General features: G+C 45.9%; 1 protein-coding gene across 4 annotated transcripts in view; it reads right to left on the bottom strand.

Annotated features, from left to right (window-relative positions):
* LOC311148898 (uncharacterized protein) overlaps nt 1-27,121 on the bottom strand; it is a 62,194-nt gene that overhangs the window by 10,873 nt on the left and 24,200 nt on the right. The window contains exons 3-33 of one of the 4 annotated variants that reach the window (XM_084185912.1): nt 20,988-21,253; nt 20,294-20,635; nt 17,688-17,810; nt 17,281-17,514; nt 16,970-17,125; nt 16,680-16,877; nt 16,465-16,578; nt 16,260-16,373; nt 15,893-16,126; nt 13,469-13,579; nt 13,162-13,354; nt 12,900-13,045; nt 12,671-12,784; nt 12,442-12,561; nt 12,184-12,336; nt 11,754-11,982; nt 11,291-11,492; nt 11,049-11,202; nt 10,695-10,879; nt 10,462-10,594; nt 10,055-10,306; nt 9,840-9,952; nt 8,620-9,167; nt 7,626-7,979; nt 7,349-7,491; nt 6,916-7,120; nt 6,535-6,628; nt 5,600-5,753; nt 5,158-5,477; nt 3,629-3,776; nt 2,144-2,241 (exon numbers count right to left, since the gene is read on the bottom strand). In XM_084185912.1, coding sequence (XP_084042038.1) covers nt 2,144-2,241; nt 3,629-3,776; nt 5,158-5,477; nt 5,600-5,753; nt 6,535-6,628; nt 6,916-7,120; nt 7,349-7,491; nt 7,626-7,979; nt 8,620-9,167; nt 9,840-9,952; nt 10,055-10,306; nt 10,462-10,594; nt 10,695-10,879; nt 11,049-11,202; nt 11,291-11,492; nt 11,754-11,982; nt 12,184-12,336; nt 12,442-12,561; nt 12,671-12,784; nt 12,900-13,045; nt 13,162-13,354; nt 13,469-13,579; nt 15,893-16,126; nt 16,260-16,373; nt 16,465-16,578; nt 16,680-16,877; nt 16,970-17,125; nt 17,281-17,514; nt 17,688-17,810; nt 20,294-20,635; nt 20,988-21,253 — 5,950 coding nt within the window. The remainder of the gene's footprint in view (nt 1-2,143; nt 2,242-3,628; nt 3,777-5,157; nt 5,478-5,599; nt 5,754-6,534; nt 6,629-6,915; nt 7,121-7,348; nt 7,492-7,625; nt 7,980-8,619; nt 9,168-9,839; nt 9,953-10,054; nt 10,307-10,461; nt 10,595-10,694; nt 10,880-11,048; nt 11,203-11,290; nt 11,493-11,753; nt 11,983-12,183; nt 12,337-12,441; nt 12,562-12,670; nt 12,785-12,899; nt 13,046-13,161; nt 13,355-13,468; nt 13,580-15,892; nt 16,127-16,259; nt 16,374-16,464; nt 16,579-16,679; nt 16,878-16,969; nt 17,126-17,280; nt 17,515-17,687; nt 17,811-20,293; nt 20,636-20,987; nt 21,254-27,121) is intronic. The other 3 variants (XM_084185914.1, XM_084185913.1, XM_084185915.1) reach the window with 3 other exon arrangements.

The raw sequence follows: 27,121 nt of genomic DNA, 5'->3' as shown, positions 1-27,121 counted from the left end.
TCCCCACTGTACAGTGGGGAGAACAAGTATTTGATACACTGCCGATTTTGCAGGTTTTCCTACTTACAAAGCATGTAGAGGTCTGTAATTTTTTATCATAGGTACACTTCAACTGTGAGAGACGGAATCTAAAACAAAAATCAGTAAAATCACATTGTATGATTTTTAAGTAATTAATTTGCATTTTATTGTATGACATAAGTATTTGATCACCTACCAACCAGTAAGAATTCCGGCTCTCACAGACTTGTTAGTTTTTCTTTAAGAAGCCCTCCTGTTCTCCACTCATTACCTGTATTAACTGCACCTGTTTGAACTCGTTACATCTATAAAAGACACCTGTCCACACACTCAATCAAACAGACTCCAACCTCTCCACAATGGCCAAGACCAGAGAGCTGTGTAAGGACATCAGGGATGAAATTGTAGACCTGCACAAGGCTGGGATGGGCTACAGGACAATAGGCAAGCAGCTTGGTGAGAAGGCAACAACTGTTGGCGCAATTATTAGAAAATGGAAGAAGTTCAAGATGATGGTCAATCACCCTCGGTCTGGGGCTCCATGCACAATCTCACCTCGTGGGGCATCAATGATCATGAGGAAGGTGAGGGATCAGCCTAGAACTACACGGCAGGACCTGGTCAATGACCTGAAGAGAGCTGGGACCACAGTCTCAAAGAAAACCATTAGTAACACACTACGCTGTCATGGATTAAAATCCTGCAGCGCACACAAGGTCCCCCTGCTCAAGCCAGCGCATGTCCAGGCCCGTCTGAAGTTTGCCAATGACCATCTGGATGATCCAGAGGAGGAATGGGAGAAGGTCATGTGGTCTGATGAGACAAAAATAGAGCTTTTTGGTCTAAACTCCACTCGCCGTCTTTGGAGGAAGAAGAAGGATGAGTACAACCCCAATAACACCATCCCAACCGTGAAGCGTGGAGGTGGAAACATCATTCTTTGGGGATGCTTTTCTGCAAAGGGGACAGGACGACTGCACCGTATTGAGGGGAGGATGGACGGGGCCATGTATCGCGAGATCTTGGCCAACAACCTCCTTCCCTCAGTAAGAGCATTGAAGATGGGTCGTGGCTGGGTCTTCCAGCATGACAACGACCCGAAACACACAGCCAGGGCAACTAAGTAGTGGCTCCGTAAGAAGCATCTCAAGGTCCTGGAGTGGCCTAGCCAGTCTCCAGACCTGAACCCAATAGAACATCTTTGGAGGGAGCTGAAAGTCCGTATTGCCCAGCGACAGCCCCGAAACCTGAAGGATCTGGAGAAGTTCTGTATGGAGGAGTGGGCCAAAATCCCTGCTGCAGTGTGTGCAAACTTGGTCAAGACCTACAGGAAACGTATGATCTCTGTAATTGCAAACAAAGGTTTCTGTACCAAATATTAAGTTCTGCTTTTCTGATGTATCAAATACTTATGTCATGCAAAAAAATGCAAATGAATTACTTAAAAATCATACAATGTGATTTTCTAGATTTTTGTTTTAGATTCCGTCTCTCACAGTTGAAGTGTACCTATGATAAAAATTACAGACCTCTACATGCTTTGTAAGTAGAAAAACCTGCAAAATCGGCAGTGTATCAAATACTTGTTCTCCCCACTGTACATACATACACACACACACACACATATATACATACACACACACACATATACACACATACATATCCTTTAAAAAAATATATATATTCCCCTTTATTACTTTCCAACGCCACCTCCCTTTCCCCACTTGGAGTAAACTAGTGAACAACAACGCCTAGGCCTCTACTTCCAGCCCATACCCACTATCTACATTTTATGGACACAGTCAATTTTACAGTAATTACATTTTGTTTGTTCTTTCTCCTGAACTTCTTCTACTCTCAACCTCTCTGATCATTTTCATGATGTCCATCCGGTTTGCTTCTATATGCCATATCTTTCTAACTGTGCTCCTTCACAAAAGCTCCCAACCTATAATTTAATCAATTTTAGAATAAGGCTGTAACGTAACGAAATGTGGAAAAATTGAAGGGGTCTGAATACTTTCCGAATGCACTGTAGCTTGACTTAAAGACTACTAATGAGGTTTGAAATCTTGTGCAAAACAAGATAGAGACGTGAAATGCAAACTGAGGTAGTACAAACCTTGTTGTCCTGCATGTCTCTGTTGGCTCCATTCTTTAGCAGCACCAGAGTGGCCTCCACGTTGTTCACAGCAGCTGCCCAGTGCAGAGCAGATTTACCTGATATGAGCCAGAAAGATAGACATGCAAATTGCTCTGTTATGGCACACAAATAACTATTTTGACTTCCCACTTTTCTTTTTACAGATAGTTGGTTTTCAAGCAATGGCATGACCGAAATGTAAATGACAAGATCGCAACGCAAACTCAAGACCCAGCTTTAATTAATTGTAATGGTAACTGGGCTCCATTGAGTGAGATTTTCGAGATCTTACATTTACATTTTAGTCATTTAGCAGACGCTCTTATCCAGAGCGACTTACAGTTAGTGAGTGCATTATTTAAATTTTAAAAAATCATACTGGCCCCCCGTGGGAATCGAACCCACAACCCTGGCGTTGCAAACGCCATGCTCTACCAACTGAGCTACATCCCTGCCGGCCATTCCCTCCCCTACCCTGGACGAATTGTGCGCCGCCCCATGGGTCTCCCGGTCGCGGCCGGCTACGACAGAGCCTGGATTCGAACCAGGATCTCTAGTGGCACAGCTAGCACTGCGATGCAGTGCCTTAGATCACTGCGCCACTCGGGAGATCTTGGGACTATAAGGTTCTCTGACATTTTTGTACAAAATTAGTTAATCACATAATTGATCTTTAGATCGTTCTTCATATGTCTGTGAAGTTAGGTTTTTGAAAAAGTTAATTTTAAGTAAAAAAATTAAAAACAGAACACGTTCTTGCCATCTCCCTCCAAGTATGGGCTAGTCTAGCCAGCAATAATGGCACGCAAACAAAAAACAACAGTCAGAAATCTTCAAGTAAATGTATTTGTCACATCGTTATTCAGTGATGACAGTAATTTGTCTGATTATCATAATACGTTTGATGTATTTGATTTGTTCTGACTGTCTTGGTAAAATAATGTTATTCTATAATTTATGTATTCAAATAGCTACAGCTTTCTTAAAAACTGAACATGTCTAACTCAGAAGTTTCTGATAGAACCTTATGGCTGAACCCAGATTGACATTTCAGCGCCATAAGTTTCTATCTGCAATTGCACCCCCCTAAAAAAACAGATTACAAATGTCTCAGGATTTTGATATTCTGCACTTTAGGTACATTTAAGGTGAGGACCTTAATGGGTTATGAAAGAAGAATTCACTACAAAACAGTTCTGAGATCTGGTATGTGAAAAACGTTTATGCTTAATATCTCAGAACTATGCTTTGCGCAGATAGAACCTTATAGTCCCAAGGTCTTTCCTAATCCTTGCCCTGTATGGCAGTGCTCAGTGAGAAAATCACTAAAACAACATTTCCTATTTAAGTATTACTGAACAGTTAGTCTCAGTTTAGTCTCAGTTTAGTCTCAGTTTAGATCCCCAATGGGATCACCTGTATAAAACAAATGTAAAATCATACAATATACATGCCAGTGCTCACCGTGGTCGTCGACAGCGTTGATGTCAGCGTGGCAATGCACCAGTTCCTCCACCATGCCCTCCACAGCCAGCCTGGCAGCCAGGATCAGAGGTGTGGTGCCATCGTTCATCCTGGCATCCAACTCCGTGGCCCGGTTACGGATCAGGATCTGAGAGGGGAACAGTGTTAAAGGGTCATTTTTTGTTGTTGTTGCTATATGCAACTTTTTGGGCGGCCCGACCAAATTCACATAGAAATGTGAGTTATAGATTTGTCATTCTCGTTGAAAGTCTAAGAAGCGGTAGATCTGTTTTATGTGTGCTATTTCTGCTTCCTGTTGTCACGTTTCGTTTTAGCGTCTTCTACTTTCAGTTTTGGACACCAGCTTCAAACAGCTGAAAATACAACTTCCTAATATTGAGTTGCACCCCCCTTTGCCCTTAGAACAGCCTCAATTCATCGGGCATGGACTCTACAAGGTGTCGAAAGCGTTCCACTGGGATGCTGACCCATGTTGACTCCAATGCTTCCCACAATTGTGTCAGTTTGACTGGATGTCCTTTGGGTGGTGGACCATTCTTGATACACACAGGAAACTGTTGAGCATGAAAAACCCAGCAGTGTTTCAGTTCTTGACACACTCAAACCGGTGCGCCTGGCAACTACTACCATACCCTGTTTAAAGGCACTTTCTGTATGTGTGCACCATGACACAGATACACAATCCATGTCTCAATTGTCATCAAGGCTTAAAAATCCTTCTTTAACCTGTCTCCTACCCTTCATTTACACTGATTGAAGTGGATTTAACAAGGGATCATAGCTTTTACCTGGATTCACCTGGCCAGTCTGTCATGTTATGTACACTCAGTATATATTTCACAGCGGTTTAGATGGTACAATGATTCTCTACACTATACATTTCTTGTTTTATCACATAAACTGAAATTTGGCAAACTATTAGAATTTTATCAACCAGAAAATGGAGGAGCGATTTCTGCATATTGCACCTTCAATTATATTTCCACACTATGAGGTTGAAATAACACTGACATTTTAAAACAAAAATGGTGATAATGCTCTTTCATTGCAAGAGCTAAAAAAAAAAAAAAAAAAAAAACGCCTGGAATTTAACCCTGTTCAGGTAGGATGGAGTTTTTGGCCCACAGAATGACATCACAATCTGATTGTTCTGACCAGCCCCACCAATGGATGCACCCCGGCCCAGTCATGTGAAATCCATTGATTAGGGCCTAATCAATTATGTCAATTGACTGATTTCCTTATATGTAACGCAGTAGAATCTTTGAAATTGTTGCATGTTGTGTTAATATTTTTGTTCAGTATATTTTGAGTTATTTTTCAAGAAATAAACCCACACAGTGACTTATTAAACATACAGTGATGATTTCAAAATAAAATTTTAAAGACTGCATGGGGGCTCTAACTCAATTAGCGCAATACGATTTTTGAACTGGTACCCATGTGAGCACAGTACTAGCAATAGTTTTCAGCTGCTCCAATGAGAGTCTGTTTTCCTAGCCTCTCACCTGGAACACTCCCTGGGCATCAGCTGCCACAGCAGCATGGAGAGGGGTGCGACCCATGTTGTCGTGAGCGTTGGCGTCTGCCCCGGCATCCAGCAGCCTCTTGGCGGCGTCGGCCCGGGCGTAGCGAGCGGCCAGGTGGAGTGCCGTCTCCCCGGTGCGGTCCGTCTGGGCCATGAGTGTTGCACCCTGGGTGATGAGGTCTGAGATGGCGTTGGGTCCCGGCTCGTCTCCCCCGCTCTCCTCCTCCTCCTCCGCCTGCAGGCCGCAATCAGACGCCCCTCCGTTTCGTAGAGAGGCCAGCATCAGAGGGGTGAAGCCATCTGGAAGAGAATTTTGCCATTTGGTCAGAGTAAAAAATGACAGTTACATCCACAGCAATCACTTCTCAGTCAGGTATCCTTACACTTGATTGACACCAATCCTATTCAACCTTAAACTCTACCTGGTCCTTTGACATTGACATCCAGGCAGTCTGCCTCCAGATCAGTCTGTGGTGGAGTGAGAGAGATGTCAGCAGCCTTGTGGTGCTGCAGGGTCCACTCCCGTCTGTCCACTCCTCCATCCACACCCATGGGCAGCAGGGGCTTGTCCTCAGTCTGGGGGAGAGGGAGGCAAAGGAGGGGAGATTTGTAGACACTGACTCAATGCCATTATGTATAGTAGGGTTGTTCCGCCAATTAGGTGCCTTTAGAGTAGTGTAACTTGGTGGATTTCACCTAATTTAACCTTTCTGTCTCAAGAGGTTAAATAAAACCTATCTATGGGTAACAGGGTTGACGTGTTATACTCGACTCGCTCAGTTTTCCACCACAAAACACCAGAAAATGGCCAAAAAGAGTACAACCAGCTCACCTGCTTTTACACTATGACATTGACTGTTCAATTTCTCTTTTGAAACAAATATTTAAAAAGGAATAATTTCACCATATTAAAACAAGAGTTCAGTTCACGTAAAAAGGTTGACCTTAAAATGAATCACTTATCACATGAAATAAATAATAATCTGTAGAAATGACTATGTTAAAACAACAAAATAACTAGGGCTTAACAATGTTGGAGAAATGTTGGGGTTAAGTGGGTTAAAATCTTCCTAGAAGTCACAGAGGATGCTTTAAGGGACATGTCAAAATGCTGAATTCTGGCACTTTAGCAAGTCTTTATTCATATTACAAATAAGATTGATTGAATTGTCCATGTAGTCTATATTAAAAGGCACTTCCTTTAATATACAAGGCTTTTATTATTCAATATTTGTGCACAATTTCTACTTAAAATATCAAAGGGATGCAAAAGGTACTCATTTTCTGGAACGACCCAGTAGCTGGTGAGCGTTCTGACCCAAAATGGCTGCCAATAATTGTTCCTCTTCTTGCTCACCCTCACCCTTGGTTTCTTTGGCGGAGCCTCCTCTTCCATCCACCTCTGGCTCTGGCCTCCGTCCATCATCCCTCCATCCTGGGTCTTGAAGTTCCTGTAGGGAGGAGAGGAAAAATATGTCAGTGTGTGGATCAGGAGAATGAGGCCCTACATTATGGCACACTGGTCAAACATTTGTCTCAGTTCAGTACCATTCTGAACATACTAGAGCATGGTACAGTATAGAGGTACATATTTGTCTTTATTCCCTGTGTAGTGCAGTAATTGAATAAAAAAATAAAATAACAATATTGACCGTATGCAGACCCTGGTCAAATGAAGTGCACTATACAGGGAATAGGGTGTCATTTCAGACGCAACTTCTGTCTTTTCTCCACTCACTTCATGCCGAAGTCGTCCTGGCCCACGGGTTCTCTCCTCTTGTCGTCCTTCTTGGCCAGGAAGCCATCGGGGAGCCAGAGGACACCGTGTTTGCGTTTCCTCTTGGCGGCCATCACGCCCAGCACCAGGATGAGCAGGATGATGACGGCTGCTCCCACAGCCAGGTACAGCAGGAACGGGGGCTTATGGGGTTCCGTAGGGTCACCTGGAGGAGGAGGACACATGGAACTCTTAAGTAGGTGAAGCCATCTGAAATGGGCTCTGCATTCAGAGCATGGAACCAAGAGTCCATTTGGTACCAAAGCACATGATAAGTGGGTTTAATCAGGTCTGTAATCAAATATAATTAAGTGTGTGCTGATATAACATAACCATTAGGGTGTTTTAAAAGGTGTGTGGGAAATCACACTGGGAAGAAAGGAGAGGGACATACTGTTGACAGAGACCACAGGGTAGGGCAGCGCAGACTTCAGGTACTCGGCAGCAATGAAGGATGCAGCCAGATCTGTGCTGGAGAAGCAGTCCACGGAGCTCTGAGCACACTTACGGTTATCGATCTCCAGGTACACCTTAGACCTGCAGCAAATACAACTTCCATTAGTCTTACTTCTCAACATGGAAGACTATACACACTTCATCTTATCTAGTAGAGAAAGAGAGAAAGACAGCGAAAGGAGACAGACAGACAGGATAAATACACATCTCCTTACCCGATAACCTCCTTGTCTAGCTCCCGTTTGCCTCTACGCTTCATCGTAGAAGGCTGTCCTTCATTGGCGTTGTCTTGCTCCAGGCCGTAGTACGGATACACCATAGGTTTCTGCTGAGCGTCCATTTTGACCCGGAGGTTGGTATGCAGCAGGGTTCCCAGGGAGCGCAGGAAGCCTCTCACGTCTCCCAGCAGCTCCTCAGGCTGCAGTAACACTACGATCACCAGCGTGCCGTCAGCGACCTTAGCAGGGGTGTCCCCAGAGCAGTCCAGGCCGTCCCAGACACATGCCTTCGTGTTACAGCTCTTGTCACAGATCTTGTTGGCATAGTGGTCCGCACAGTAGTTATCATATCTGTATATATGACAAGGGAGGGTTAGGGAATTCAGAAGACTCTTGGTGTTCCTATTGACATTTTAATGTAATTAATAAGACATACACACTGAGTGTACAAAACATTAAGAGCACCTGCTCTTTCCATGACATAGACTGACTATGTGAATCCAGGTGAAAGCTATGATCCTTTATTGGTGTCACTTGTAAAATCCACTTCAACAGGTTAAAAAAGTATTTTTAAGCCTTGAGACATGGATTGCGTATGTGTGCCATTCAGAGGGTGAATGGACAAGACAAATAATGGAAGTGCCTTTGAAATGGGTATGGTAGGTGCCAGGGCGCACCAGTTTGTGTCAAGAACTGCAACACTGCTGGGTTTTTCACGCTTAACAGTTTCCTGTGTGTATCAAGAATGGTCCACCACCCAAAGGACATCCAGCCAACTTGACACAACTGTGGGACGCATTGGAGTCAACATGGGCCAGCATCCCTGTGGAACGCTTTCGACACCTTGTAGTCCATGCCCCAATGAATTGAGGCTTTTCTAAGGGCAAAAGGGGGGGTGCAACTCAATATTAGGAACATGTACTTAATGTTTTGTACACTCTGTGTATATGTGTATCGATGTGTTTATGTTGTTACCAACTCTTGTACCTACTTGCAGTAAGACTGTGCGCTCTCCTGACACTCAAAGCTGTCGAAGAGGCAGCCAGAGTTGTCACACTCGGGGTCACAGCGGCCGTTGCGGAACAGCTCCCAGCAGGGCACAGGGGCGGTGCAGTTGACCCATGGCCGGTGCCAATGTAGAGAACAGTCCCCTCCGTCCCATTGGCACTCATGGCTGTTGCACTGCGGGTCACACACCTTATCCCCGGAATGCTGCTCACACTCTACGTAGGGGCAGGAGGCGGGGGTGCGGGGGGACGGACCGAAGATGACATTCTCACAGTGCCTGCCTGAGAAGTGGGATGGGCAGTGACAGCTGTACTGGTAGGGGTCGTTTAGGTCCTTCATACAGTTGCCTCCGTTCAGACAGGGCTGGTTCTGGCAGCCCTGGACGGTCTCGCAGTGCGGCCCACTGAAGCCTGGCTGGCAACGGCAGTGTGGACGACCACCCTGAGACTCCTGGCAGTGCCCGCCGTTCTTGCAACGCAGCTTGGCACAGTTGTAGCCCTCCACCTCTCCACAGTTGAAGCCAGTGAAGCCCTAAGCAAGGGGACGGGACAGAGTGGGTGTCAGACATGTGAACAGACCGGCTAGACAAATACTTGTGGTCTCGGATTTACATTTATAACGTGCATTGTTAACATGCATTCCTGCAGTTGACTAGTAATAAAACCTGTGAGAATCTATTAAGTTTGGTCTCTTCCTGGAACACTGCTGTTCTCAGTCATACCTGACCTGTGTTGTTTCACCCTCTGAAGCAAGCGTGAGAATAAGCAGAAGGAGAAGGGTTAGTGGTTTGGAAAACAAGCCAGCAGGGCAGGGTTTCCCAAACTCGGTCCTCGGGACCCCAAAAGGTGCACGTTTTGGTTTTTTCCTTAGCACTACACAGCTGATTCAAATGATCAAAGCTGGATGTTTAGTTGATTATTTGAATCAGCTGTGTAGTACTAGGGCAAAACGTGCACCTCTTGGGGTCCCAAGGACTGAGTTTGGGGCACCCCGCAGTAGGGAAATAATACACTCAGCCACTCACTCCAGATCTACATTAGAGGTAAATACAATTTTATACAGCACAATTCAATTTCAATGCAGCTGGAAATCCATTCAAAACAAAGGGAGAAATATCAGCAAGTTGGCACATGGAGTACTTAGTAACACAGCAGTCTGGCAGTTGGAAAACAAACATTGAAAAGGTAACGTTATATGACTTACTGGTTGACAGATGCATGTGTATCCATGTACTGAGCTCATGTTCATGGAGCAGGTGCCACTGTTATGGCACGGCTTCGACTGGCACAGGTCCACCATGGACTCACAGTGGCGTCCTAGGACAGACAGAGAGAGATGTCATGTTATACAGCATGAATATGGGGTAAGCTAGGTAACTTGATGTGTTCTAACATATACAGAGTGGTGTAGCACTCTACCTGTGTAGCCCAGGCGACAGCGGCACTGGTAGTCATTGGCCAGCTGCACACAGTCCAGGCTACCAGGAGAGTGGCAGGGTCCAGAGAGACACTCGTTGACGTCCCCCTCACAGTGCTCCCCAGCGAAGCCAGGGGGGCAGGAGCAGGTGTAGCGGCCCACTCCGTCCACACACTGGCCCCCGTTCAGACAGCGAGGCCCCCAGGAGCCATGCTTGGGAGCACAGTCGTCCACATTCACCTCACACTGAACACCTACAGAGAGAGAGAGAGAGAGAGAGAGGAGAGAGAGGAGAGGGGAGGGAAGACTATCAGTTCAGAGGTCAGAATTATAGTTGTACATTATGCAAAAACCAATTAGCCAGAAAGAGATAGATAAAGCATGAGAGAATCTTCCGGTATCTGCTTACCATGTGTGCCAGGTGGGCAGGCGCAGGAGAAGTGGTTGATGAGGTTGATGCAGGTTCCTCCGTGGTGACAAGGATTAGAGTGACACTCATCCACGTCATATTCACAGTTCACCCCCTGGTAGCCAGCCTTGCACTGGAACAGAAAAATACATTGTTAGATGTTTCCCTGGGTGCAGTACAGTAAGTGCAATACTTAGATCCCACACACAGACACACAGTCATACACAACTTACCATACACTCATATGTGCCCTGGTAGTCCATGCAGGTGGCCCCGTTGCGGCAGGGGTTGGAAAGGCACTCGTCCACCATCTCGTTACAGTAGCTGCCTGTGTAACCAGGCAGGCACTGACACTGGTGGGCATTACCCACGTCCACGCAGCGACCCGAGTGCTTACACACTAACTCCACTTGGATACCTGACCGAGAAAAAGACACATACAAAGACACGTTAACCAGAGACGCATTATGTGTAAGATATCTTCATCAAATGGTCATTATCTTTACCCATATAAGTTCCATATTTCACTTGTGACAGACAGGTGGCTGAATGAAAGAAATTGTACTATAGAGGCAGTGCCTGCTCACCGTTCCGAGCAGCATAGTCCTGACAGGACATGTTGGGGACATCACAGTACATGCCAGTCCAGCCCACAGGACAGTGACACAACCAGGTGGTCTCTGACTGGGAACAGGACCCTCCATTCTGGCACAGTGGCTGGCTACACAGGTTCACAAAGTTCTGCAAGGAGAGAAAAGTGAGTATAAAATGTTAGCATTGATTTTCAAACGAAGAACCAGACAAGAGCCATATTACACACGCACTCTACCTGGCAGTTCTGTCCATTGTAGCCTACAGGGCAGGTGCAGCGGTAGGAGCCCAGGCCGTCAGTGCAGGTTCCTCCGTTCTTACAGGGCTGAGAGTCACACTCATTCTGCTCATACTGACAGAAGGTCCCGTAGAAACCAGGACGACAACGACACGAGAAGGTGTTGATGTCATCAACACAGGTCCCGTTATTCAGACAGGAACTAGAGGGAAGAAGAGGAAGGGAGAAACAAATTGAGGGAGAGAGACAGAAAGATGTGGTCATGCATGATGGTTGAACAGACGTAGGTAAATAGGAAGTCCTTGTGTGTTGCAAAGGAAATTAATTTTCAATACATTTTCTATACATCTAAATGTGTCCCAATCCACATATAAAAAATGAAACTCATTGAAAAATAATTGAGTGCATCTCAACTTTAAACCCTTTAACATAGTGACTACAGTTACAGTCCTTTGTAACCCACCTCTCAGTGCATTCTGGGATGTTGTGTTCACAGAGGATTCCGTCGAAACCTGGTCGGCACACACAGACAAAGCTGTTGACGTAGTCCCGGCACACAGCTCCATTCCGGCACGGCTGACTGGCACACTCATCCACTTCTGCCTCACAGTGCTCACCACCAAACCCTGGCCGGCAGTCACAGGAGAACCCTCCCACTTCGTCCACACAGGAACCGCCGTTCAGACATGGGTCTGAGATGGAGAGAGAGACAGAGGGAGAGACACACAAAAACAAAGGGTTAGAGTCAGACAAGAAGAAGTTTAAAAGACCCAGAGTAGTAACTAACTACAGAGATGAGAGTGTACAAGGTGCTCATGGAGAGTACCCAATATGCAGTAGTATATGTGTTATTAGTACGATTTAGAGTAAGAGAGAGGTGTGTGATAACTCACTGGGGGAGCAGTCATCAATGTTGGTTTGGCAGTTGAGGCCGCTGTAGCCTGGTTGACACTTGCACACGTAGCTACCCTGGCTGTTGATGCAACGGGCCCTGTTCTGACACGGGTTCTTCCTGCACTCATCCACATCCTCAGTGCAGCGGAAGCCTATTCACAAACATACCATTTTAATTAACATCAATGCAATGACTGAATGGTAGAAAATCTCCCCCAACACACACAAACCTTTTCTCTCTTTCTATGAATACTCACCTTGCCAGCCGCTGGGACATTTACAGGTGTAAGAGGTGTAGTCTGGGGTTGGCTGACACACACCTCCCCTCTCACATGGATGAGACGCACAGGGAACCAACTCCTCCTCACAGTGTTTTCCTGTGGACGCACATATAAATATTGGTAATATCCAAAATGCCCACGATACAATCAACTCAGCTCCACCAGAGGGTCCTGGGTAGTACAGTAGTGTGGATGGTGTTGTTACCGGAGTACGGAGGATCACACTGGCAGCTGTAGCTGTTGACTCCGTCCACACAGGTACCATGGTTCTCACACGGGTTTGATGCACACTCATCTATGTTGACTTCGCAGTTCACACCTGAGGGGAGAGGGACGTTTTTAACTAAAATGGTGAACAGAAAAACACGTGTATCTTCTAGGTACTGCAGTTTAATGGGATATGAATAAAGGATAAATAAAACCCTGATTCAGACCTGTGAATCCGGGGCGACACTGGCAAGAGTATCCGTTGAGTCTGTCCACACAGGTGCCACTGTGCTGGCAGGGGCTGGACTGGCACTCATCCTTCTCCTGGTCACAGTGTTGCCCCACCCAGCCAGACTCACACTCACAGTGGTACCTACATACAGACCAGTGGAGGGGTAGGAAAAAATATTATTTTACATGAAGTACGCAACTCAAGAAAGAGAGAGATAGATAGATAGATAGCGAGAGAAAGGGTGAGGAGAGGCGTACCCGCTCTGCTGCTCTACACAGTCTCCGTGTACACAGGGCTGGGGAGCACAGTGGTCGGTGCCAGAGTGGCACAGGGGGCCGTGGGTGCCAGGGGGGCACTGGCAGATGAAGCCGTTTACCTTGTCCACACACGTACCCCCACTCATACACGGGCTGGAATTACACTCATGGATGTCCACGTTACATTTTGCACCTGTGAGAGAAGGAATTCAGAAAGTTAGTTATTTCATTCACTGGAAAAATCAGGCTGTCATTAAGATGGAGATCTGAATAGTTGAGAGGGAGAAGAGTGTGTGTGTGTGTTTACCTGTGTATCCTGGAGCACAGACACACTTGTACTTGTTGATCCCGTCCTGGCACTCTCCATATTCACAGGGGTTACTGGCGCAGTCATCAACATTGATCTCACAGTTCACCCCTGGGAAGAAAACCAGAAGACAAACCATATAGCTTTGAGTCTAACGTAAGAAAGGAGGGAAGCATTACACAAAGGAAGATGCAGTTCCAATGGACTCCACCGGGGGGAGCTGTGGACTAGCTAACAGTGCTTAACAGGTGTGTTCCAAAGAAAACTAAGTGAGTGAAAGTGTGTGACCTAAGCTAGCTAACTGGCTGGCTGTCTGTGTGTGTGTGTGTGTGTGTGTGTGTGTGTGTGTGTGTGTAGCACCAGTGCGCTGGCCGAATGGCCTGAATAGATTTGGTAGATAGTTTTACATTGTTTTGACGTCCCCACATAATTGGAAGAGGAAGTGTAAACTAACACAGCCTATTAGCTAGAAAGGTACCTCCAAACACGTTTTCGCTAAGAGCAGCTATTTAGATATTTAAACAAAGGTTAGCCATGTGTTGGCAAAAATGTATGTCTAAGTCAAGAGAGCTAACCAGCAGCACTTGTCGCAAAGGTAGCCTATGTCCAATACAATAAAATGTTATTTGTCAAATGCGCCAAATACAGTGGGTGTAGACTTTACTCCAGTGATACAGTCAAGTACTCCAGTGAGTGTAATTTGTTGAGAAATAAAGTCATTAGAAATAAGATTCATCTCTTTTCTACTGTAGGTACTGTATGTAATTCAATTAGTTTATTCCATTGTTGCTAGCGATATTTATAAAACATTTTAAATAAACATGTTTTTCACTTTATTTTTTTTAGAATGCAGACCCCCCCTGCAGTGCAGACCCCCGGTTGAATACCCCTGCTCTATCCATCGCTTTTGGCATTTTTGATGCTCCCTGACTGTCTAGCTTTTGTTTCGATGACTGTTCGCAAATTGTACAGAGTGAAGGGACTATAAATGTAGGTACACTACATTACCAAAAGTATGTGGACACCTGCTCGTTGAACATCTCATTCCAAAATCATGGGCATTAATATGGAGTTGGTCCCCCCTTTGCTGCTATAACAGCCTCCACTCTTCTGGGAAGGCTTTCCACTAGATGTTGGAACATTGCTGCAGGGACTTGCTTCCATTCAGCCACAAGAGCATTAGTGAGGTCAGGCGCTGATGTTGGGCGATTAGGCCTGGCTCACAGTCGGCGTTCCAATTCATCCCAAAGGTGTTGGATGGGGTTGAGGTCAGGGCTCTGTGCAGGCCAGTCAAGTTCTTCCACACCAATCGACAAACAATTTCTGCATGGACCTTGCTTTGTGCACAAGAGCATTGTCATGCTGAAACAGGAAAGGGCCTTCCCTAAACTGTTGCTACAAAGTTGGAAGCACAGAATCATCTAGAATGTCATTGTATGCTGTAGCATTAAGATGTTCCTTCCCTGGAACTAAGGGGTTTAGCCCGACCCATGAAAAACAGCCCCAGACCATTATTCCTCCTCCATCAAACTTTACAGTTGGCACTATGCATTTGGGCAGGTAGCATTCTCCTGGCATCCGCCGAAGCCAAATTTGTCCATCGGACTGCCAGATGGTGAAGCGTGATTCATCACTCCAGAGAACGTGTTTCCACTGCTCCAGAGTCCAATGGTGGCGAGCTTTACACCACTCTAGCTGACGCTTGGCATTGCGCATGGTGATCTTAGGCAAGCGTGCGGCTGCGCGGCCATGGAAACCCATTTCATGAAACTCCTGACGAACAGTTATTGTGCTGACGTTGCAGTTTGGAACTCGGTAGTGAGTGTTGCAACCGAAGACAGGCAATTTTTACGTGAGCTTGTGTGGCCTACCACTTCACGGCTGAGCCGTAGTTGCTCCTAGACGTTTCCACTTCACAATAACAGCACATAAAGTTGACCGGGGCAGCTCTAGCAGGGCAGAAATCTGACGAATTGACTTGTTGGGAAGGTGGCATCCTATGACGGTGCCACATTGAAAGTCACTGAGCTCTTCAGTAAGGCCATTCTACTGACAATGTTTGTCTATGGAGATTGCATAGCTGTGTGCTCGATTTTATACACCTGTCAGCAACGGGTGTGGCTGAAAAAGCCTTAATCCACTAATTTTAAGGGGTGTCCACATACTTTTGTATATATAGTGTACATTAGAATTTCTACACAGTTTCAATTTGGTTTTAGTCATTTCAATGTCGTTCAAGATCGTTTCCCCCTATTCTTTTTTCCTTCATATTTTTGGGAGTGTCAGCAACGGTTTAGCAGCTGTAAGTTTATTTTTCTGTTTGTCCAAACATTCTGTTGTTGCACTGCTTTCCCCTTATTACGAACGTTTTTGTTCCGCAAAAATAAAATGAAAATATTCCACCAATTCTCTGTCTCTGCTCACCCGAGGTGCCAGGCAGACAGTTGCACTGGTACTTGTTGACCAGGTCGATGCAGCGTCCACGGTTCTGGCAGGGGTTGCTGTAGCACTCCATGACCTGGACGTTGCAGATGGAGCCGGTGTAGCCCGGGTCACAGTCACAGGAGAAGGTGGCGATGCCGTCACGACACACCCCGTGGTGACAGGGCTCCGGGTCACAGTCATCTATGTTCTCCTTACACAACGGCCCTGAGAAGCCTGGGGAGAGAAACCAAACATTGAGTAACAGTTCAAGATTCCCTGTATTAATGCTTTAGTTTAGACATCATGGTTTTAAAAATGCGAGAAAGGTATGTAAATGAAAGTTGAGATGGTTAAGGCTGTCTAGTACCTTCAGCACATTCACACTCGTAGCCGTTGGGACGGTCGATACACTTGGCCCCGTTGAGGCATGGTGTGCTGGAACACTCGTCAATGTCGATCTGACACATCTCCCCACTGAATCCTAAGGGACAGAACCCAGCTTCAAATAATGTAGCTACAAACCTTCCGAAACCCTATGAGAAATTAATTTGATTACAAAAGGGCAGACAAACCTAGAGGGCACTGGCAGATGTAACGTTTGACTTGATCCAGACAGGTCCCTTGGTTCAGACATGGAGAGCTTGCACACTCATTGATGTCAATCTCACAGTGTGTTCCCTCAAATCCTGGAAACAGAGCGAGCCAGAATATTACACAACAGTACTCTGTATGTGTGTGTGGGCGCGCGCGTGAGAAATAGAGATAGGGATTCACTGATCACACACACCTTCCATACAGATGCAGCTGTAGTCTCCTATGCGGTCCAGACAGGTGCCGTCGTTCTGGCAAGGGCTGGACACACACTCATTGATGTCTGTCTCACAGCGCGGCCCACCATAACCTCTTGCACAGTTACATGTGAACGAGCCGTCTGTGTTCACACACAATCCTCCGTGCTCACAGGGGTTTGGACCTGAGGGGAAACCTGAGAGAAGTTAGTTAGACAGAACTATAAAGGAGTAACGAAAGTACCAAAGGGAAAGGAAGGATATTTCTTAAAGAATAGTCCCTCCTCACCTATGATGCACTCGTTGATGTCGTCATTGCAGGTGCTTCCTATGTAGCCGGGGGCACAGTTGCAGTTGAACATGCCGTTGATGGGGTTGGTGTCGCACTGCGCCCCGTCCCGGCACGGGCTACTGATGCAGGCATCGTTCACGTGGCACAGCAAACCTGGCAAGGAATATTCAACAGTCAGTCAGTCTGTGTGTTTTCTGTGCTTATAGATTCCCCTTGGGGATTAATAGACTATTTCTATTTATCCATCAGTCTGTCCATAAGAGATATCTGTATATATATCTATACTGTAGACAGGCTTTGTCCCCCACCAGTTTTTCCATAGGGGCAGACACAAAGGAAGGATGCCACACGGTCGATACAGGTGGAGCCCTTGGTGCAGGCAGCCGTAGCACAGTCATCTATGTTCTCAGAGCAGTCCAGGCCACTCCAGCCGTTGACACACACACAGGTGTAGCTGCCCTGGATGTTGCTGCAGGTACCCCCGTTCTGACATGTGTTGGGCTGCAGGCGACACTCATCCACATCCTCGGTACAGAACTGACCTGTAGGGGGTTGGGGGAAGACAGTTGGACATTCAAGACTAGAGAATAAAAAACTCCCCCAATTTGGACACAGAGAGAAACCACAGACAAACCAAGAAACACAGACACTGAACGAAAAAAGAAAAAAAGCCAACCAGACAGACACAAAACCATGGACTATTCTTTATCCTTACCAGTCCATTCCGGGGGGCATTGGCAGTTGTAGGTATTGACACCGTCCATGCAGGTCCCTCCATTTTGGCAGTGATGGTCGGGGCAGTCGTCAATGTTGTTCTCACAGTTAGTCCCATTGAAGCCTGCCATGAGAGAGAGACAAAGATAACAATGATACTTATGCTAATTACACAACATGAAAGCCCGAACCATGAAAAACAGCCCCAGACCATTATTCCTCCTCCACCAAACTTTACAGTTGGCACCAATGTTCCTTCTTAGCTGCGCGCACGCACGCAGTAGCCCCAAGACTGCAGCACAACTCCCCCGGGATTGCAGCGCAGAATATCAGCCCACGGAGAGAAGCACAAGATTGAACTTCACTCAACTTTCTAGAGCAGTGGTCACAAACTGGTCGATCGCCATCGACTGGACGATCTCCAAGGCTTTCCTAGTCGATCGTCAAACATTTCTGTAAAAAACCCAACAATAAAGCCTTGTGTTCCAATTTTTTGGCGGTAGGTGCACCCGATTCAGCTGCCCTGCACACCGGGTAGGCAACTGTTGCCATTATGAACCATTTATTGTGTCCGAAGGTACAAATAAAGTGCACTATAGGCCTTCCTCTCGCCAATTTCGATGGCTCAGATTACCGTGTCTGCAGTAATGTAGCAGGCATAAAAGAAAGCTACAGAAAAGTTGATACTGTGAGACTAGAGAGAGACTGTCAACGAATACTGCAAAGAGCTGCTGTTTTTATGAGTGAGTTCATGTTTAAGTTCTTACTCAGCACTGTGAACACTTTGTATTCAACACTTTTATAAGCCATAAAATGCACGTTCTTCCTATTTCCACTCAGCGCTACAACAAGCACTGAAGCAGTAATGAATGAGTAGGAAAGTGTATCTATAGGCTTGGGTTGTTATTGTTAGCGGCTTGGGTCTTTTTTAATGTCGAGGAATATTTCACTTTCTCTGTTCATAGGCGTAACAACATGAATTTGTGCATGAGGCACAAATAATGCGGTGCGACTCGAGTTTTGTCATCAGCTGGAAGATGGTGTCCCTTTTTGGTCAGTGTCAGTGGAGGAAAGGGAGAGCGGAGACTGACCATCAGATGCAGGCATCATCAGCCCAGTTAAATAAAAATAAAAAGTTAATTATTTAAATGTATGCTCACTCAGTTATGTCTCAAAAGTAATACAACAACTTATCTATTACCAGTGTGATCATTTAGCCTACCTCAAATTTTGAAATATATATATTTTTAAATGGCCAGAACAACGCATTGTCAGGGCAATTCAAGCAAAGCCAGTATGCAGTGATAATGTATTGGGCCTATAGCTTACTGCACAAACCTCATTGCTACAGTACTGTTTTTAATTGGTCAATGTTGCATAGGCTTACGTTTTTTAAGGCATGTTAAAAACAAATCTGAGCGGTAGATCTCAGCTTGCATTTTGACCCAAAGTGATCTTGACTCAGAAAAGGTTGGTGACCACTGTTCTAGAGTTTTCCCTGTTAACACGATCAACGTTTCCCTTTACTGTGGCAATTGTGATCGAATCAACGATATATTAGTCACTTTCAATGCAACTTACCGAACTAAGTTAAAGTTTGCGCTCAACAGACCTGAAATTTGCTCAGTAGCAAAATAATGTTGAGGGAACATTGGTTGGCACCATGCATTCGGGCAGGTAGCATTCTCCTGGCATTCGCCAAACCCAGATTCGTCTGTCGGACTGCCAGATGGTGAAGCGTGATTCATCACTCAAGAGAACGTGTTTCCACTGCTCCCGAGTCCAATGGCGGTGAGCTTTACACCACTCCAGCCAACGCTTGGCATTGTACATGGTGATCGTAGGCTTGTGTGCGGCTGCTTGGCCATGGAAACCCATTTCATGAAGCTCCTGACAAACAGTAATTGTACTGACGTTGCTTCCAGAGGCAGTTTGGAACTCATTAGTGAGTGTTGCAACCGAGGACAGACGATTTTTACACGCGCCGCGCTTCAGCACTCGGCAGTCCTGTTCTGTGAGCTTGTGAGGCCTACCACTTCGTGGCTGAGCCATTGTTCCTCTTAGACGTTTCCACTTCACAATAACAGCACTTACAGTTGACCGGGGCAGCTCTAGCAGGGCAGGCATTTTATAAACTGAATTGTTGGAAAGGTGGCATCCTATGATGGTGCCACGTTGAAAGTCACTGAGCTCTTCAGTAAGGCCATTCTACTGCCAATGTTTGTCTATGGAGATTGTATGGCTGTGTGCTCACTTGTATACACCTGTCAGCAACGGGTGTGGCTGAAATAGCCGAATCCACAAATTTGAAGGGGTCTCCACATACTTTTGTATATATAGTGTATTTCACTACTATCAATCTTGCTGGCAATCTCTGTCATATAATGTATCAGTTATCATAGTAATGACAAGTTATACTGTAAACAGATAACATGGGCTAGGGTTGACAGTTGATTGTTGTGCCCACAAAGCTCCATTGGGTGTTAGCGCCAGTAGGATTCTAGTGTTTGGACGGCAAACATTGATTGCAACAATAAGCTGCATTCACACAGGCCTCACTATGCCTTTCTCCATCTTTCTTTATTTCCTTCCCTCTCTCTCTCTTACCTGGCAGGCAGTGGCACCAGTAGCTGGTCTCAGAGGTTGGGCGACATGTGCCCCCGTTGAGGCAGGGCGAGGGGGAGCAGGGGATGTAGGGGGTCTCACATTGGCGGCCAGTGAACCCGGGGGCGCAGTTACACCTGTAGGAGCCAGGGGTGTTGACACACACCCCTTCGTTCTGACACACCGGGGTGGAGGCAGCACACTCATCAGTGTCGTTGAGGCAGCGGGGACCCCAGTAGCCTGGAGGACAGGTACAGCTGAACTTTCCCCCAGACAGAGAGCTGCAGGTGCCTCCGTTAGCACAGGGTCCTGACAGACAGCTGTCCTCACGATTACAGCGCATGCCTGGACACACAGGGAGAGAGGCAGTGGAAAAATAGATGAGTGGGCTAAGGTTATTTAACAGAGAAATAGAGGAAACAGTGAGGAAGGAGATACCTAGTCAGTCAGGGATTTAAACCAGCAACCTTTCGGTCACTGGCCCAACGCTCTTAACCGCTAGGCTACAGTGCCTCATGTCCTTGGTTACTTATCATGGCCACAACATACAATACAGAGTTCTGATCAATGCAAAGGCACCAAAGAAATGATGAAATAGTAGAAAGAATGGATTTGGACTAGTGAACTGCAACGCACAGCACTTATCAGGAGCGCTTGTACAGTATTAAGCAACAGTTTGAGTCAGAGAGAAGCTGACCTGTCCATCCGTGGGCACACCGGCACTTGTACTTGTCGAGGGAGAGCAGGGTGCAGACCCCTCGGTTGGCACATGGGTTGTTGGGGTAGCAGGTGGAGTTCTGGGGGGTCTGGCAGTGCTGCCCAGTGTAGCCCAGGGGACAGGAGCAGGTAGGGCTGCCCGGAATGCCCGACACAGCCACAGAGCAATTCCCCCCATTCAGACAGTAACCAGGGTGACACGGGTCTTTGTGATGGCAGTAATCACCTAGGAAGCCTGCGGCACACCTGTAGACAGAGGACAATAGGAGTTGTCTCATCAATACATCACAGACAGCACATTATCAGCTATAGAAACCTACAGAACAAACACTATAGATTAAAAAGGAACAGGAGCAGCAATAGTGGACAGACACTACATATCAGTCATAGTGTAAGAATTTTACAGTGAGCTCCAAAGGTATTGGGACAGTGACACATTTGTTGTTGTTTTGGCTCTGTACTGGATTTGAAATGATATAATGACTATGAGGTTAAATTGCAGACTGTCAACTTTAATTTGAGGGCATTTCCATCCATATCGGGTGAACCGTTTAGAAAGTACCAAACTTTTTGTACATTGTCCCCACATTTTAGGGTACCAAAAGTAAAGGCAACATGCAACAATTTCAAAGATTGAGGTACATACAGCTCATATAAGGAAATCAGTCAATTGAAATAAATTCATAAGGCCCTAATCTATGGATTTCACATGACTGGGAATACAGATATTTATCTGTTGGTCACAGATACTGTACCTTTAAAAAAAGGTAGGGTAGTGGATCAGAAAACCAGTCAGTATCTGGTGTGACCACCATTTGCCTCATGCAGCGCGACATCTCCTTCGCATAGAGTTGATCAAGCTGTTGATTGTGGCCTGTGGAATGTTGTCCCACTCCTCTTCAATGGCTGTGCAAAGTTGCTGGATATTGGCGGGAACTGGAACAAGCTGTCGTACACGTCGATCCAGAGCATCCCAAACATGCTCAATGGGTAACATGTTGGGTGAATATACAGGCCATGGAAGAACTGGGACATTTTCAGCTTCCAGGAATTGTGTACATAGCCTTGCGACATGGGTCCGTGCATCATCATGCTGAAACATGAGGTGATGGCGGCGGAGGAATGGTACGACAATGGGCCTCAGGATCTCGTCACAGTATCTCTGTGCATTCAAATTGCCATTGATAAAATGCAATTGTGTTCGTTTTCTGTAGCTAATGCCTGCCCATACCATAACCCCACCATCTGCCCAGTACAGATGAAACCAGTATTCATCCGTGAAGAGCACACTTCTCCAGCGTGCCAGTGGCCAGCGAAGGTAAGCATTTGCCCACTGAAGTCGGTTGTGAGGCCAGTTGGACGTACTGCCAAATTCTCTAAAACGACGGTAGAGAAATGAATATTCAATTCTCTGGCAAATGTTCTGGTGGACATTCCTGCAGTCAGCATGCCAATTGCACACTCCCTCAAAACTTGAGACATCTGTGGCATTGTGTTGTGTGACAAAACTGCACATTTTAGAGTGGCCTTTTGTTGTCCCCAGGTGCACCTGAGAGAAATACTATTTTTGTGCGTATGGAACATTTCTGGGATCTTTTATTTCAGCTCATGAAACATGGGACCAACACTTTACATGTTGCATTTAAGTTTTTGTTCAGAATAGTTGGACTAGTCATGTTGATTTCGCTGGAGCTAAATCATTTGAATAGAGCTTAGTGGGGGAAAGGGTGACAGCAAGGTCAAGTTTTTTCAAAAATCTAAAAGCAGAAGGATGTGACGAGGTGGTTTTCGATGGAAGTTGACCAAGTGGTAAAAACAAAAAACATGAACAATCATATGTGAAGTTGCATAAACACTTGTAAACATACAAACAAGGACATATAAGGCCAGCTCACCATCGCTAGATAGTGAGTTCAGTGTGTGTGTTTGTGTGCTAAGTCACAAGACATAGGGCATTTCTTTCTCTTTTCTTCTCTCTGTAAAGTGACTTAACGACATGACGAACAGCAGAGCGGGAATTACAATATTGCACAAAAGGACAAATGAAAACCCCCACTCTGCCCCTTTCTATTCCCACTACCCCATACTTTCACTGTCTCTCCACTTCTCTCTGTTTGACATTTCCCTCTCAGTTTGACGTTGTCATTTTGTACAGTAGTCAGCTAGATGTGTGTGTATTTAAGTATCAAATCAAATTTTATTGGCCACATGCGCCGAATACAACAGGTGCAGACATTACAGTGAAATGCTTACTTACAGCCCTTAACCAACAGTGCATTTATTTTTAATAAAAAAGTAAAATAAAACAACAACAAAAAAGTGTTGAGAAAAAAAGAGCAGAAGTAAAACAAAATAACAGTAGGGAGGCTATATATACAGGGGGGTACCGGTGCAGAGTCAATGTGCGGGGGCACCGGCTAGTTGAAGTAGTTGAAGTAATATGTACATGTGGGTAGAGTTAAAGTGAATATGCATAAATAATTAACAGAGTAGCAGCAGCGTAAAAATATGGGGTGGGGGGGCAGTGCAAATAGTCTGGGTAGCCATGATTAGCTGTTCAGCAGTCTTATGGCTTGGGGGTAAAAGCTGTTGAGAAGTATTTTGGACCTAGACTTGGCACTCCGGTACCGCTTGTCGTGCGGTAGCAGAGAGAACAGTCTATGACTAGGGTGGCTGGAGTCTGACAATTTTGAGGGCCTTCCTCTGACACCGCCTGGTATAGAGGTCCTGGATGGCAGGAAGCTTGGCCCCAGTGATGTACTGGGCCGTACGCACTACCCTCTGTAGTGCCTTGCGGTCGGAGGACAAGCAGTTGCCATACCAGGCGGTGATGCAACCAGTCAGGATGCTCTCGATGGTGCAGCTGTAGAATTTTTTGAGGATCTGAGGACCCATGCCGAATCTTTTCAGTCTCCTGAGGGGGAATAGGCTTTGTCGTGCCCTCTTCACGACTGTCTTGGTGTGTTTGGACCATGATAGTTCGTTGGTGATGTGGACACCAAGGAACTTGAAGCTCTCAACCTGTTCCACTACAGCCCCGTCGATGAGAATGGGGGCGTGCTCAGTCCTCTTTTTTTTCCTGTAGTCCACAATCATCTCCTTTGTCTTGGTCACGTTGAGGGAGAGGTTGTTATCCTGGCACCACACGGCCAGGTCTCTGACCTCCTCCCTATAGGCTGTCTCATCGTTGTCGGTGATCAGGCCTACCACTGTTGTGTCGTCAGCAAACTTAATGATGGTGTTGGAGTCGTACCTGGCCATGCAGTCATGGGTGAACAGGGAGTACAGGAGGGGACTGAGCACGCACCCCTGAGGGGCCCCTGTGTTGAGGATCAGTGTGGCAGATGTGTTGTTACCTAAGTATGGTCTTTTGCATTCGTTTTGTCTATTTTCTTAAGTTCTGTCTGCTGATTGTGGTCACAGACCGAGCGAGATTGAAGCATGATCAGTGGTCACGCTGCTCTAGACAGACAGTCTCAGGGGCCTATTGATCTTCAGCACTGCCGAGTGTGTGTCTGGCACACTGTCAAGGGACTCTCAGCCATAGAGTAAACTACTGACTCACAGATACAGGTCTTCACACCTAACTCCCTTGATGGGCTCAGCACAGGCGGCTGGTGGCATCTTAACTGGGGAGGATGGGCTCATCCCATAAATAAATGGAATAAATTCCATTCCCTCCATTCCAGCCATTATTATGAGCCGTCCTCCCCTCAGCAACCTCCTGTGGGGCTCAGGTAACAGACAAGATGAGGACAAACACAGCCTTCTAACACTGACACATACGTCCCTCCACACACAGTTCCTTTTTTCAAAAAGCCAATGCATTTATTTCACAGATCATTGAATAACAAACATGTAGGAGCACAGTAAATGGGAATAATTTGAATCTTTTGAAATGGATATGGGAATCTTTTTTAAATGTAGTCTCACACGTACTATATAACTTATTTATTTATATATATACAGTGGGGGGAAAAATTATTTTGTCAGCCACCAATTGTGCAAGTTCTCCCACTTAAAAAGATGAGAGAGGCCTGTAATTTTCATCATAAGTACACGTCAACTATGACAGACAAAATGAGGAAAGAAAATCCAGAAAATCACATTGTAGGATTTTTTATGAATTTATTTGCAAATTATGGTGGAAAATAAGTATTTAGTCAATAACAAAACTTTCTCAATACTTTGTTATATACCCTTTGTTGGCAATGACACAGGTCAAACGTTTTCTGTAAGTCTTCACAAGGTTTTCACACACTGTTGCTGGTATTTTGGCCCATTCCTCCATGCAGATCTCCTCTAGAGCAGTGATGTTTTGGGGCTGTCGCTGGGCAACACGGACTTTCAACTCCCTCCAAAGATTTTCTATGGGGTTGAGATCTGGAGACTGGCTAGGCCACTCCAGGACCTTGAAATGCCCGGGCGGTGTGTTTGGGATCATTGTCATGCTGAAAGACCCAGCCACGTTTCATCTTCAATGCCCTTGCTGATGGAAGGAGGTTTTCACTCAAAATCTCACGATACATGGCCCCATTCATTCTTTCCTTTACACGGATCAGTCGTCCTGGTCCCTTTGCAGAAAAACAGCCCCAAAGCATGATGTTTCCACCCCCATGCTTCACAGTAGGTATGGTGTTCTTTGGATGCAACTCAGCATTCTTTGTCCTCCAAACACGACGAGTTGAGTTTTTACCAAAAAGTTCTATTTTGGTTTCATCTGACCATATGACATTTGCCCAATCCTCTTCTGGATCATCCAAATGCACTCTAGCAAACTTCAGACGGTCCTGGACATGTACTGGCTTAAGCAGGGGGACACGTCTGGCACTGCAGGATTTGAGTCCCTGGCAGCGTAGTGTGTTACTGATGGTAGGCTTTGTTGCTTTGGTCCCAGCTCTCTGCAGGTCATTCACTAGGTCCCCCCGTGTGGTTCTGGGATTTTTGCTCACCGTTCTTGTGATCATTTTGACCCCACGGGGTGAGATCTTGCGTGGAGCCCCAGATCGAGGGAGATTATCAGTGGTCTTGTATGTCTTCCATTTCCTAATAATTGCTCCCACAGTTGATTTCTTCAAACCAAGCTGCTTACCTATTGCAGATGCAGTCTTCCCAGCCTGGTGCAGGTCTACAATTTTGTTTCTGGTGTCCTTTGACAGCTCTTTGGTCTTGGCCATAGTGGAGTTTGGAGTGTGACTGTTTGAGGTTGTGGACAGGTGTCTTTTATACTGATAACAAGTTCAAACAGGTGCCATTAATACAGGTAACGAGTGGAGGACAGAGGAGCCTCTTAAAGAAGAAGTTACAGGTCTGTGAGAGCCAGAAATCTTGCTTGTTTGTAGGTGACCAAATACTTATTTTCCACCATAATTTGCAAATATTATTTTTTTCGCAATTTGTCTGTCATAGTTGACATGTACCTATGATGAAAATTACAGGCCTCTCATATTTTTAAGTGGGAGAACTTGCACAATTGGTGGCTGACTAAATACTTGTTTTCCCCACTGTGTGGCTGCGTTTGGGGCACTACACCCAAATGCAGCTTGAAAATATTAGGTTGAGAGAGCATGGGAAACTCTGGCTGTCATGATTCATGACAGAGAGAATTCCAGAGTAGATCAATAGATAGTGTGTAAGTGTTGTCTTCAACCTAATATCCATCACACAGTCCCAGGCTTCAGAGGATTCACATACCTGTTTTAACATGCTTGTTGTTTCACACACACACACAATCTTTAAAACAGACCGGGACAACATATCTTCAAAGAGCTGTAACACAGACCTCTTCACCTCACGTTTCTCCAATTGGACACGCTCCACATGCATGACTAGGCTACTTCCCTAGAATACCTTCTCAACCCTGCATCCCTCCTGTCTCCTCTCAGCACTCCTCTCCTCGTCTTCGGTTACACTATCCCCTCACCCCCCACCAAAAAACACACACAACTAAGCACAGCCTGTCGATGATATCACAACAACACTGCTGCCTGGGAATTTACACTCCCCTCTACTCCAACACAACCTCTCAACCCTCTGAAAGAATGATGACACAGCCCCTGGCAGATCACATTAGCAGCCTGTCAAACAAAGCCAACCATGTCCATGTAATCGTTT

The sequence above is a fragment of the Coregonus lavaretus genome (genome assembly GCF_964263955.1).
Source record: "Coregonus lavaretus genome assembly, chromosome: 21".
In the NCBI taxonomy this organism is placed as follows: Eukaryota; Metazoa; Chordata; class Actinopteri; order Salmoniformes; family Salmonidae; genus Coregonus; species Coregonus lavaretus.
Note: the sequence above shows the minus strand (reverse complement) of the source record. Positions and strands in the feature narration are given on the sequence as shown.